The 13,249-nt window shown below is 43.9% G+C and overlaps 2 protein-coding genes across 3 annotated transcripts; both read right to left on the bottom strand.

The window, feature by feature from the left end:
- Positions 1-1,525, bottom strand: LOC147169780 (uncharacterized). The gene is made up of 3 exons (XM_086083564.1): positions 1,385-1,525; positions 1,246-1,298; positions 1-387 (listed from the first exon to the last, which is right to left on the bottom strand). Exons 1-3 carry the CDS (start codon positions 1,425-1,427, stop codon positions 52-54), a joined length of 432 nt encoding a protein of 143 aa, XP_085939690.1. The 5' UTR covers positions 1,428-1,525; the 3' UTR covers positions 1-51.
- Positions 1,526-2,267: 742 nt separating this feature from the next.
- On the bottom strand, positions 2,268-12,148 carry melk (maternal embryonic leucine zipper kinase). 2 transcript variants are annotated; one of them, XM_086082868.1, is made up of 18 exons: positions 11,982-12,148; positions 11,715-11,815; positions 11,548-11,633; positions 11,248-11,364; positions 11,008-11,151; positions 10,847-10,915; positions 10,624-10,716; positions 10,382-10,480; positions 6,931-6,999; positions 6,735-6,833; positions 6,493-6,579; positions 5,068-5,199; positions 4,835-4,984; positions 4,489-4,765; positions 3,548-3,644; positions 3,297-3,453; positions 3,124-3,227; positions 2,268-2,896 (listed from the first exon to the last, which is right to left on the bottom strand). In XM_086082868.1, exons 2-18 carry the CDS (start codon positions 11,791-11,793, stop codon positions 2,719-2,721), a joined length of 2,037 nt encoding a protein of 678 aa, XP_085938994.1. In that variant the 5' UTR covers positions 11,794-11,815; positions 11,982-12,148; the 3' UTR covers positions 2,268-2,718. The 2 variants fall into 2 exon arrangements, with proteins under 2 accessions (XP_085938994.1, XP_085938995.1); XM_086082869.1 differs by having other exon boundaries at positions 11,999-12,148.
- Between the last annotated feature and the right edge of the window lie 1,101 nt (positions 12,149-13,249).

Here is a 13,249-nt window from a genome sequence, read left to right as displayed (position 1 = left end):
GTAAGTGAGGTGTTTTAATTGCAAGTAAAAAACAAAAAGCAAATCCGAGGTTTACTTCACCCAACCGGACACGCTCAGTCGCCTCTTCCCCTGATGCTTGACCTTCTCGTGAACGGGCTCCTGCGTGAGTGTCCAAATGGCCACGCCCCCTACCAAAACCACGTGCAGCAGGTAGAGGCCCGCGCGCACACAGGTGAGCAGCAGCGGCATGAAGAGGCTGAGCACGCACACGGGCGTCGCCACCAGCAGCATCACCGAATGACAGATGGCGGTGAAGACCAGCGGCGGGACGGAAAGGACCAGCCGGACCAGAGTGGACGTCAGGCTGGAGTAAAGAGACAGCGGACACAAGAGGAGGGAGACCACTGTCTCGCTCACTGAAGCGCCCTGCAGGGGAAAGAAAATACACGTGTAAAGCCTTTTTCACACTGCATTTAGCATCAAACTCATTCGATGTGTATGTGGAGAGAGAACTTCTGCAAGAGAACTTTTGCAGAAGACGCTTTGAATTGGAAAATGTTCAACTGGTGAGCGGCGGCGTGACGACAGACGCAGTGATTAGCATAACTTTGGTGGATTTATTTACAAGCTGACAATGTTCATTAGGAGTGTGCCAAAAAATCAATTCTTATAAGAATTTTGATTCATTTAAATGTCCCAAAGTCGATTTTATTTAAATTATTTATACTGTCTTGCCTTTGTCTGTGTGTGCCTTTATTGGGAGCGCTGCTCATGTTCTACCCGGTTTGGCCACTGAGGGGCAGTGTGGTTCCACGCTAATACACTGTTAAGTTGTAGCCACATTATATGAGTAGAAGGAAAAAGTCACAATCAAGTTATTCCAATAAAAGTTGTTTTTTTTCAGCATGGAGCCGTTCTTTTGAGTGATAAAAGTGCCGCAAGAAGCACGCTAATTAGCATTAGCGAGTCCGACTGCAGTAGATCATTACAATTCCTTGCACATCTATAGATTGAAGCAAAAATCATTGCCAATCAAATCATTTTGAAAAATCTTTCTTAATCAAAAATCAATTCTGAATCGAATCGCAGACCCAAAAATCGGAATCGAATCGTGAGACATTTAAAGATTCCCACCCCTAATGTTCATGACGAATGGTACAAGAATGTCGGCAAAGAAATGAAAAGGCAGTGTACACACCAGAACTTATTTTCAGTGGATCCGCAAAGGTTGGTAATCACAAAACATCAACACTGCACATGGAGGCCAAACTTTTTTCTACATACCTCACATGGGGTTGAATGCATGGTGCTGTTGGAAATCCAGGCCCTGTACAGCCCTGTCAACACCCACAAAACACCATCAGGTCTCAAAACAGCAGCATAAAATATTACACCACAAAAAAAACAACTTCTGTCAACTTACATGAAAAGAGCACAATGAGAGCAACTGCCAGCAGAAGCTTCATCTTTCTTCAACACTCACGCGTGCAAACAACTTGACTTTCAGCTCAAGACAGGAACATTTGGAATGATTCAGCTTGCAAAGTCTCCCTGCGGCCCTTCACATTCCTCACATTTAATCTTCTTAGGTTGCAAAATACAAATCATACAAGTTGTAACAGCTGCAGGCTTGTAATTAGAGCGCCCCCTGTCGGAACGGAGGTACAGTGACACAACATTGCCTGTTTTTTTGTTTTTGTTTTATTTTATAGATCACTTCAGTATTTAGCTTTTAAACTACTTAAACACTTAATCAACTTTTTTTCTGCTAATAAACGGTATAAACTGGTGTCTACAAATGCGGTCTACATGTCCTGGTCATTATTTTGACATTTTAGTGCATTTTTGTTGAAAGCTTGAATTTGGAGCAAAAAAGTGTTTGGCACCATCTTAAGGTTACATACTAGGATAAACACAATTTGGCTGTTTGTCATCTCATTACACGAGAAGATACCCACTACGTCACGTGTGGCGTATGACGTATAGTAATGTCAAAAATAATGACCGGGACATGTAGACAGCAATTGTAGACACCAGTTTATCAGCAAAAAAAAAAGTTGAGTTACTCTTTAATAAGTTGACTAAATTAATAAGAGTTGTTTAAAGTGAGAGAATGGGTCTCAAGTCTGGTTTAGGGAGTTCAGCAACCCTTGAGAGAAGGAAAGAATGACTGATTTTTCAGAATATTTTCATAAAGGACTTCTATTAAGGATGAACCAAAATTGCAATACAATGAATCCATGTTATATTAGCACATGTAGATTGTGTATGAGGAACAAATAAAATAAAACTACAGCATTTTAAAAACACCAATATGGTATCTTATGGATTTTGACTTATTACGGAGGTTTGGAACATGTCCACTGTGATAAATGATATTTGCTTCTTTTTTTTTTTTTATTACATTTTTTAATAAATTACTTTCATTTAGAATGATGCAAAAACTATTTATTTTGCTCCCTTGACATTGTCACAAACATATGAAACATAACAGAATTGTAAACGTTTTTTTTTTCTTAAAGACATCAAATTAGCAAACAAGTGTTTTATTTAAGCAACTAAATCAAGCAGATTTAGGGGTTAAAAACATCCACAAATGCAAATAAACAGCTGTACAGTAAATAAAGTTAATATTGTAAATTTTGTGAACTGGCAAGTACAACATAATTAGATTGGGGGGGGGGGGGTGACTGTACATGGCAGATCTAAATGTAATGCTTCTGTTGAGTGGTATTAAAAAGCAGCGACTTGTAATGCTCAGATGCTGGATGTGGAGAAGATGTCCTCCACCAGGCGCTTGTAGACCCAAGCGTCTCCTTTTAGTCGCTGACGACGCACGCCAACCACTTCTGGCCTGTGCAGCAGGCACACCTCCAGCTCAAAGGCCATGGTCACCTTGCCAAAGTCATCCCAGGTTCTGCACTTCACCGTGTAGCTGGACAAAAATAAAAACAACACATTTCAGATGACTTTATACATGTCCAAGAAACATGAAAACAAAAATGACCAACAGAAAGCCTGGCGGATCGCTTTTCAGTGTCCCGAGTTACTTAGATGAAAAAAGGCTCAAACTATGCTCTGAAAAGGGGGGCACAGTGTGAACCTGGCAATTTTTCATTGCTCGATGTTGCATTAATATTCATGCTAATGAGTTTTTCTTACCCTTTCTGGGTGAACTCGACATTTTTCTCAGGCAGCACTGAGAGGATCTGATTCAGCACCTGGTCCGGGTTGGTCTGCTCCGTCGGGGTCACGTTGTACAGGGCCTGGAGGGAGGCGAGACACAGTCAGACGCGGCACAGACGGAACAGCGTGCTCATCCGGGAGGCGCCTGCCTTGATCTTGCGCGGGTTGTCTCGCAGCGCTCGTCTCTTGCTGGGGGTGAGCATGGTGATCACCTTGTCCAGCCCCCTCTCCAGGGAGCCGAACACTCGCCCTCCCCTTCGCTTCTTTCCGCTGTCTCCGCTACCGGCCATGTCCAAAGAGCGAGACCTGTGGCGGAAGACGCAGACGCAAACTTTAACAGATGGTGTCGGTGTTGAGATTTTAATGATTTTTTTTCCCTCTGCGCTGGTGTGAGACTCGCCTTCTTTCAGGACTGAAGGCGATGATCTCAATGTTGGTGGACTCTTTGCTGTCTGCCGCTCTCCTCTTAACCGACTCTTTCGAACCACTGCCTCCAGCTGCAGTACACAGACACACACACATGACCTGACATTTGGTATTCTAAATATTTATCAATATTATTTAGCTATAAAGGCCAAAGTAGATCATTACATAAGTTCTACGGGCACAACTGGGGGGTGAGGTGGTTTATAAAAAAAAAAAGAAGAAAAAAAAAAAGAGGGGGTGCTGCCGGCGGACACAATATCCGCATCATATTCCGCTTAGAGCATAATTAAGACTGTAGTGATTTGCAATTTCTATTAGCGTCCATCATTTGAGCCAATAGAATTAGCCTCACGATAAGTCGAGCATCCAGTTGACAGCTAAAAGTGTGCGTGTCCACTTTCAAAAGCCTAATGACAGGGAAATCATAGAAACAGACAGAAAGCTACAAACAAACAAAACAAGCCCCCCCCCACCCCCCAAAAAAAAGATCATTACCCACAAGACAATTTATTTGCAAATGTGTGCCATGTGGTTTGTGCTGCTGTTGTGATTAGAGAAGCAAGACAAATATATTAATGAGAATACAAACAGACGCACAAAAGTAATGGGACACGTGGCCATTCCACGTGTTTGGGAAGACTTCAACATTTTGGGATGCTGGCTAATCTCTCCTCTAGTTCATCCCCAAATGTTCTTTGATGGCGTTCAGGGCTCTCAAGCTATTCTAATAAACTCAGCCAAGAATGATTTTATGGATTTAAAAAAATAATTTTTTTTTTTTTTTTTTTTTTAAAGCCTTCCCCAAACTTTTACCACAAGCCTACACCACAAAATGTTTGAAATAATCAACCTAAATACATTATAACGTTCACAAAATAATTTGACCTCCTTGAAGCTTATTAAGCATGTTCCGACCTTTTGGCGTGCTTCTGGTGCCATTGGACACTTTTTGATTGGGTGTGGTCAACACATTCTTGGGGCGTGAGTTCTTCTTGCTGGAGGAAGGCGTGCGAGGTGGAGGCAGTGCAAATATTTCCACGTCTTTCTCCTGCTGGCCAACATTCTCTTTGTTCTCACTGGCTTGTTGGTGCTCTTTGTGCCTCCTCCTCTCCTGGTGGTTCTGGCCTGACATTTGACCCCTGTCGGGCAGCGGACTCACAACACATCTCTTCTCTAATGGCGACGCCAACCTCTGTAGAAATACACGTATTTGAACATTTCCCTCGTGAAGCATAATAGACGCATGTTGACTTGAACCAACCTTGTCAGCTGTAATTCCTGCTGTCTTCTCGCGTACCCCTTGACGTGAGACGGGCACCCACGGGCAATCATCTATGTAGTCTGAGCAAAGATCCAAAGAACCCAAAATGACGGCGTCCTCGCCGTCACTAAAATGAAGAGATTTCTTCGTCTGGGGAAAAGGGAAGCAATTGATTTGAGTGGCTGAGGACTTGCCATTGAGGTAGAAAGGCATGCTGGGAGTTGCAGTTTGACCTGTGATCGGCCATGTCGTGGAGAGACGGCATCCTCGCTGACGTGGGGTTCCGTGTGGAGCCGCACTGGCTTGCCTCTCTGCTTCTTGGACAGCAGGAGCAAGTACGTGGCTGTGATGTGGTCGTAGCGCCACTGCACACATGAGGACTCGTTTAAAATCTCTGCACTGGAAGTTGGGTTTGTTGTACGGAAACTGAGCATTTTCTTAATTATTGCATGGAGATGAGGAAATTCTGAGTAAGATGTGTCAAAACACAATGCTTTGTGATTTCATTTTTAGGAATTGTTTTCCATATAGGAAAAGTGGTACCTCGACTTACAAGTGACCCGACTCGCACGTTTTGAGATACGAGTTGTCCGATCCGGGTTTTTTTCTCTTGAATTGGGAGCAAAAAAACGAGTTATAAGCATTAGCTATGGTAGGAGAAAACTTCACGACAAGCCACAGTTTGGCAGATAGTGAACTTTTTTTTTTTTATGGCCAAGCTGTGTTTTTAAAGTTCACTTTAAAATTAATCATAAAACAAAGACAATTGCATAAAATAAAGCTTAATACCAACACACAACCCAAAACAACAATGATAGGATAACAATACTAGCATCAATAGAAGGATAATTATAAACCAATAAACAACTTCTATTTGAACAAAAGAGGTAGCAACAAATGCAGACAGAACATACAACAACAATACACAAAGGCATATATTCTTTATCCTCTGCAAAAACCGACCAATACTATTACAACTCTGATAAGACAGTCTTCTGTTTCATTGTTAAATATATGCACTCAATGTGTGCATTATACCGCCCACTGGTGGCCACTGAAATAAAATCAAACTTTATATTATTCTTAATTATGCCATTACTTTATGTTTTTATATTAGTCTAATACAGCTAAGTGTTCTTTTGTTGTATTAATTTTTTTTATGTGGTACCAGCAGGGATTAATTACATGTCCATTCATTTTATTGAGTATGGATGATTAGTGGCCGTGGAATGAATTAAACAGGCGAGTCAAGGCGCCACTGTAATATAAAAAGAGCAAAAGGAAGAACTATGATCTGAACTGCCGCACAGCAATGTGAAATTTGATCTCGTGTGATGTCATGCATGATTGTGTTCAACGCTTGAGACACAAAATTTCCCTGAAGATTTTTGGCAGATTACAAAAGGGAGCGGTTCCACTGTATCTGTATTTAAAATCTGAGCAGAGCAAATGGACCGCCTTAGTTGCATGTTAGCTCGATGGCAAATGTAAAATGAAGGTGAATGGTGGTTTGGGGGAGTGGTGCCGTTCAATTCTCAGATAAAGACAAACGGGAGTATGTTGGCCTGCTTTTCAATTTCTTCTGCTTTCCATAGTTTTTCCATGCGCACATGGGTGAACCAATTAGCCAAATTCTGATGCCAAAATGTGGCACATACCTCCTTAACAAGAGCGGTGGTGCTTTCTCTGGAACGTTTCATGTTGACGGCCATCTCGGTGATGCAGTCCTCGTCTATGTGGCCCAGCTACAAAACAAAGAAAGAAGAAACCGTGTACAGCACTGCGGTTAAAAACTATTGAAAGTTTAACATGTTGCGCTTTAGTAAACCTATTGGCTATTTTGTGGTGTGAATATGCAGTATGTGTGTGACCATATGTGCAAATGTATTGGCTAGGATACCGGCTGCCTGCTGCGCCACTCCACAGGGCTGTTGTAGTCTTTGATGACCCAAGGGTGCTCAAGCAACTGCTGCACTGCCAGACGCAACTTGGGGTCCACCTACAGGACGCAAATGGTAACTACAGCTAATTATGTATTTGCTGTTTTTTTTTTTAAATGCGTACATTTGTTGCCATTACAATAGATGTCATCATACCTGCATCATTTGGTTGAGCAGAAGAATGCTTCCCGTGGATAGCCATGATGGGTTGTCATACTGCCCTCTCTGAAAGTACATTTGCAACCTTGAAATACACAACATCTGCTGTTTCTGTTTTTCCTGGATAAGCTTTACAGGTAATGTGCAGGCAGTGACCTCATTAGAAAGGATGAGGAAATATTTTAACCGGCTCTTCAAGTAAGAACATGGTTCTCCTTTTGCCTTGTCTTATCAAGTTTCACACTTCAAAATTGGTTTGACACTTACACATGTACACATTCTATCTCTAATCGATGTTAAAGAATGTGTCAAAGACAGTGATACTATAACATTAGTTTGTAACATAAGTAGGTTAGAAGTCAAGTTTGACAAATTGTGCTCTGCATTTTTATATTGATCCCCTATTTTTTTTTAAGAAAATACAAAATCCACCAGTTGACAGTCTGACAGTTAAGAGGATATAGTAAGCAAGATAATATGGAGGAGATTTACTTACACTCAAAATAACTGAAATTGCTTTCCATGAGAAAGGGAATTTAAAATGTGTTCCTTTTAAGTTTTATCATGCCAAACATCTTCAATTGGTCCCGCAATAATGTGTCTAGATCAGTGTTTCTCAACCTTTACCGAGCCAAGACACATATTTTAGATTCAAAAACTCTCACATTTCATGTTTTAAAAGTTACATTTGTAGTAAACAAATAATTTTCAGACCAAATAAGTGAAATGTTATCATTTCAAAAGACCCCTATGATGAATATACATTTTTGGATCGCCCGGACGCGGGTCACTGGGGCCCCCCTCTGGTGGCCGGGCCTATATCCATCGGGCCCGGCCGGGCACAGCCTGAAAAGCACAACATGGGCCCCCCTTCCCATGGGCTCGCCACCTGTGGGAGGGGCCAAAGGGGTCGGGTGCGCAGTGAGTTGGGTGGCAATCAAAAGCGGGGGACTTGGCGGTCCGACCCCCGGCTACTGACGCGAGCTCTGGGAACATGGAATGGAATGTCACCTCTTTGGCAAGGAAGGAGCCCGAGCAGGTGTGCGAGGCTGAGAAATTCCGACTAGATATAGTCGGACTCGCCTCCACACACAGCTTGGGTTCTGGTACCAATCCTCTCGAGAGGGGCTGGACTCTCTTCCACTCTGGAGTTGCCCACGGTGAGAGACGCAGAGCAGGTGTGGGCATACTCATTGCCCCCCTGCTAGGCGCCTGTACGTTGGGGTTTACCCCGGTGAATGAGAGGGTAGGAGGTACCGGCTGGCCAAGCAGAATGCAGCGTGGGCGGTCGCTGAGGCAAAAACTCTGACACGGGAGAAGGTCGGTGAGGCCATGGAAAACGACTTCGGGACGGCTTCGAAGAAATTCTGGTCCACCATCCGGCGTCTCAGGAGAGGAAAGCAGTGTGCCATTAACACTGTGTATGGTGGAGATGGGGCGCTGCTGACCTCGACTCGGGACGTTGTGAATCGGTGGGGAGAATACTGACACGTCTTTGAGGAAGCAGGGTCTGGGGACTCTGAGGTGGGCTCCCCGATCTCTGGGGTCGAAGTAACTGAGGTGGTTGGAAAGCTCCTCGTGACAGGGCCCCAGGGGTGGATGAGATCTGCCCGGAGTTCCTAAGGGCTCTGGATGTTGTGGGGCTGTCGTGGTTGCCACGCCTCTACAACATCGCGTGGACATCGGGGACAGAGCCTCTGGATTGGCAGACCGGGGTGGTGGTCCCTCTTTTTAAAAAGGGGGACCGGAGTACGGAGTACCGAGCCCCCTGATACAAGCTGTTCGGTCCCTGTATGACCGATGTCAGAGTGTGGTCCGCATTGCCGGCTATAAGTCGAATTTGTTTCCAGTGAGGGTTGGACTCCGCCAAGGTTGCCCTTTGCCACCGATTCTGTTCATAACTTTTATGGACAGAATTTTTAGGCGCAGCCGAGGCATTAAGGGGTTCCGGTTTGGTGGCCTCAACATTGCATCTCTGCTTTTTGCAGATGATGTAGTGCTGTTGGCTTCTTCAAGTCGTGATCTCCAACTCTCGTTGGAGCGGTTCGCAGCTGAGTGTGAAGCGGTTGGGATGAAAATCAGCACCTCCAAATCCGAGACCATGGTCCTCAGTCGGAAATGAGTGGAGTGCCCTCTCCGGGTCAGGGATGAGATCCTGCTCCAAGTGGAAGAGTTCAAGTATCTTGGGGTCTTGTTCACGAGTGAGGGTAGGCTGGAACGGGAGATCGACAGGCGGATCGGTGCAGCGTCTGCAGTAATGCGGATTCTGTATCGGTCCGTTGTGGTAAAAAAGGAGCTGAGCCGAAAGGCAAAGCTCTCGATTTACCGGTCGATCTACGTTCCTACCCTCACCTATGGTCACGAGCTGTGGGTCATGACCAAAAGAACAAGATCCCGGATACCAGCGGCCGTAATGAGTTTCCTCCGCAGGGTATCCGGGCTCTCCCTTAGAGATAGGGTGAGAAGCTCGGTCGTCCGGGATGGACTCAGTGTCGAGCCGCTACTCCTCCGCGTTGAGAGGAGCCAGTTGAGGTGGCTCGGGCATCTGGTTCAGATGCCTTCTGGACGCCTCCCTGGAGAGGTGTTCCGGGCATGTCCCGCCGGCCGGAGGCCCCGTTGATGACCCAGGACACGCTGGAGAGACTATGTCTCTCGGCTGGCCTGAGAATGACTTGGGATCCCGTCGGAGGAGCTGGTTGAAGTGGTTGGGGAGAGGGAAGTCTGGGCTTCCCTGCTAAAGCTGCTGACCCCGCGACCCGAACCGAGCGGGAGATGATGGATGGTTATTTCCTGCAGCAGGATCTGATGATCTCTTATGTCATACAAAAATATGATGTTAGTGGCGTAAGGTAGCACAGAACACACAGACTTGACTGCCTGCTTGTTATTTAGGCATTTTAATAAAGCCTAAACATGTGTTTGTCCCCTGGTGGTTGGCTGACTACTGGTTGAGAAAGTGCTTGATTAGATGTGCAGCAGAGCTGTGCCCACATTTTAAATGAAAATATTGCAGACAATGAGTTTATTTTCTTTGTGACCGTCACGAACATCTTTACCAGATAAAAATGCATAAAACTCCTCTCGCTGTTCATATTCAACAGGGAAACGGTGAGTAATTCTGCGAGAACATAATTAATTGCAGCACCCGTTTGGTTTGTTTGTCCCCCCCCCCCCCCCCCCCCCCCCCCACCATCTGCGCTTATTGGTTTCGTCCTGCCTAAACAACGGCAGATTGGATAAAGATCGTCTGCAAACGTATCAGCGGGAGCGGTACAAGATGTATTCTCCGGAGTTTGTGAACTCACAAATACCGCGAGAATTCATCTTGCTGGCAAGGTTACTCCAGCCCCTCTAGACTAACCTAACAAGCAAAACATTTTCTCATTAGTCATCTTTTGCAGAACAATAAAAGTGACGAAACAATGAAAAAATAAAAGTCAGTTCTTACCATAATTTTCCTGTAGAGGACCATGCAGTTGTCGTCATCAAAGGGTAGATAGCCACATAGCAGAGCAAATAGTAGCACGCCCATACTCCACACATCTGCCTGCAACATAGCATTGCTTGTTAGAAATCATTAAATCCTACGTCAGGGCACCAAGACAAGGTAAATCAACAAGAAAGCAGTTTTATGATCAGTGGAAGACCAATTTAGACAGTATGAGAAGACAAAAAAACTGAAGGACTGACCTCTGAGCCAATATAAGCTTTTCCCTGGATGAGCTCAGGAGCAGCATAAGCTGGACTTCCACAGCACGTCATCAACTCATATCCAAGGCCTCCCTGTGACGCACAACAACGCATTACATGAAATGCCACAACAAACAGTTGAATTTCCTTTCTGACAGTCTGAGTCAAAATTGAGCATTATTATTGATCATGCATAGGATCTTGTGCAAGTGTCAACGTGTACCTTAGGTTTGGCACATAAGCCAAAATCTATGAGCTTCAAGTTGTGGTCTCCATCTATCAACAAGTTCTCCTAATGTGTAGAGAGACATCAGATATGAGATTTGCATTTCAAAAAGCACATTAACCACTTCAAAAGCTTCCACTCATGCACACTGGTTTTACCGGTTTGAGGTCCCTGTGTGCGTAACCCTGGCTGTGGACGTAGGCCATGGCAGACACAATTTGCCTGAAAAACACTCTCGTCTCCTCTTCTGACAGCCGGTCCTTTGCTATAATGTAGTCAAACAACTCCCCTCCTGGACAGTACTGCAAGAAATACAGATACAGGATCCAAAACAAGAGGTGAGTAGGCAAATGAGACAACGGCACAACAGCAGTTTATCAACTTCCCCGTATGCTCACCTCAAGTATAATGAAGATCTGCGTGGGGGACTCAATGACCTGGTAGAGACGGCAGATGTGCTGATGACTGAGGTTTTTCATTGCCTCGATCTCCACCTTCACACGAGGAAGATCCTCCTAGGAAATTATGTAAACCGCTTTTTAACTGACATTTTCAACTTTACAGTGTTGTAGAGGAAAAAAACGCTGACATTTAACATATAGACGGCTCACATATTGTATGTACTGGTAAATTGGTCAAAAATAATTCATCACAAAAATTGACTTGAAAAAAAAAACATTTGCATCTAAAACACTCACCCCAAGATCCTTCTTATTCATAATTTTAATTGCCACTTTCTCTCCTGTCTGGATGTGACGACCCAGCTTCACTTTAGCGAACCCCCCTGCGAAAACAAAAACACGTTTAAAATGCCAGCATTGGACGATACAAACTGTCACCACAGCTTGTTCTTTCAACAAATTACCTGAGCCGATAGTGTCGTAAACCTCATAGTATTTGTGAAGCTCTTCGACCTCGCGGGGCGCCGTCCTCTCCACCGGCATCTTGCCTGCTTCTGCCGCAGACCTTAGCCGAAACGGCCAAGAAGCCATCCAATTAAACGGGAGATGTGAAATGCGACAAGCCTGACATAATAAACTATAAGTCGCTTGAGTTACACGAGTGCTAACGCCGATTCATAGCTCGCCATCAAACAACCACAGTTACGACCAGCAAAAGCAATATAACTTACGTTAGGAAAAAGCTCACGTTTGAACAGATGACGTTTCTCTCGGTCACCAGAATGTGTGCCGATGCGTGAAATGAGGTTGGTAAATCCGTCAACAAACTATCAAAGTAAAGAAAAGTGACTGCCAGCAATGACTGTTTTGTTAGATCGATTTGAATTTTGCACGTTAAACCTCAACTTCCTGCTTCCGGTTTAGCTCCTGACCGCCCCCACGTGGACACATTTGCAATCGCTAATGTCGCGATTATAATGCGTTTTGTAGTAATTTCATCAAATCAATCATGGATCCACAAAATATTTTGCAAACAATTACATGTGACTGGTGCACCAATAAAACATGACATTAATTTATTGTAGATTCACTTTTTTTTTAACAAGAGTGTACATCATCGCTTTCGTTATGTGAGTGTGCTAGGGAGCTGTATAATAAACAACACTACAAGCCTTACACAGCTTGTAAAACTAAAAATGAAAACTGTGAAATGGTGACCGAGCCAACATGGAATGACAGCGAGTGACTGAGGAATGTAAGTGATTGATTGTTTTTCAGCAATCAGTGTTTCTCTTGGTTGGTAACCGGTGGTTAGGGCACGTTCAACTATCAAGGGAAGTCAGAAGCCACTCATTTGGTTTGTGGGGCAGCTGGCCCGCAGAACGGGACAGCCGGACATCAAACAGACCACATCTGGAAGAGAGTTAACAGGGGAAGGTAAATGAGGCGAGAAAGCCAAAAAGCACACGCTCGACTGTGGAGAAGTTACCCCAGAAAATCATTACACCATCAGCAGCTCTCCAAAGCAAGTACTGTTCACCATTTTACTCATATTAACTGACAGTGTATTAGTAATAAAAATCAGGAGTATAAATTTTATTATATTTTAATGAGTAATTTATTTGTGGAATGTAATAATAGTGAGGTAAACTTTATTGAATTTAAGTACCCAAAATATATGATTTCAATTGACCAAATTAAAGTGGCAGCAAATTCTTAGCCAAAAATTCCTGGACAGATTTTATAGGTTATTTTTTATAGTGTAGTGAACCCAATTAGATTTATTTTCCAATTCCAATGCCAGGTTTTTGTGATTAAAAATTGAGACCGAGATGAGCCATTTCATTTTCATCAAACTGTTTTCAAGAGGGGACGTAAACACAAACAACTGAGATCATGTGGTTGCACAAGTGTGCACACCCTCCTATAACTGTGTATGTGGCTATTGTCAAAATTTACCAATCATTATTAAACTCAACTGGAAGTCAGAAAACATCTA

This window comes from Leptonotus elevatus, chromosome 8, assembly GCF_054856555.1.
Source record: "Leptonotus elevatus isolate MCC_2025b chromosome 8, RoL_Lele_1.0, whole genome shotgun sequence".
Taxonomy (NCBI): Eukaryota; Metazoa; Chordata; class Actinopteri; order Syngnathiformes; family Syngnathidae; genus Leptonotus; species Leptonotus elevatus.
This window is presented reverse-complemented; position numbering and strand designations above follow the sequence as displayed.

Excerpts from the sequence above, each read along its gene's own strand:
- LOC147169780 (XM_086083564.1), bottom strand. The coding sequence starts at position 1,427 with ATGAAGCTTCTGCTGGCAGTTGCTCTCATTGTGCTCTTTTCAT. Across the intron at positions 1,299-1,384 it reads TCTCATTGTGCTCTTTTCAT|GGCTGTACAGGGCCTGGATT; the intron begins GTAAGTTGACAG and ends GGGTGTTGACAG. Across the intron at positions 388-1,245 it reads TGCATTCAACCCCATGTGAG|GGCGCTTCAGTGAGCGAGAC; the intron begins GTATGTAGAAAA and ends TTTCCCCTGCAG.
- melk (XM_086082868.1), bottom strand. The coding sequence starts at position 11,793 with ATGCCGGTGGAGAGGACGGCGCCCCGCGAGGTCGAAGAGCTTCACAAA. Across the intron at positions 11,365-11,547 it reads TGAATAAGAAGGATCTTGGG|GAGGATCTTCCTCGTGTGAA; the intron begins GTGAGTGTTTTA and ends ATAATTTCCTAG. Across the intron at positions 10,717-10,846 it reads GCTTATGTGCCAAACCTAAG|GGAGGCCTTGGATATGAGTT; the intron begins GTACACGTTGAC and ends TGTGCGTCACAG.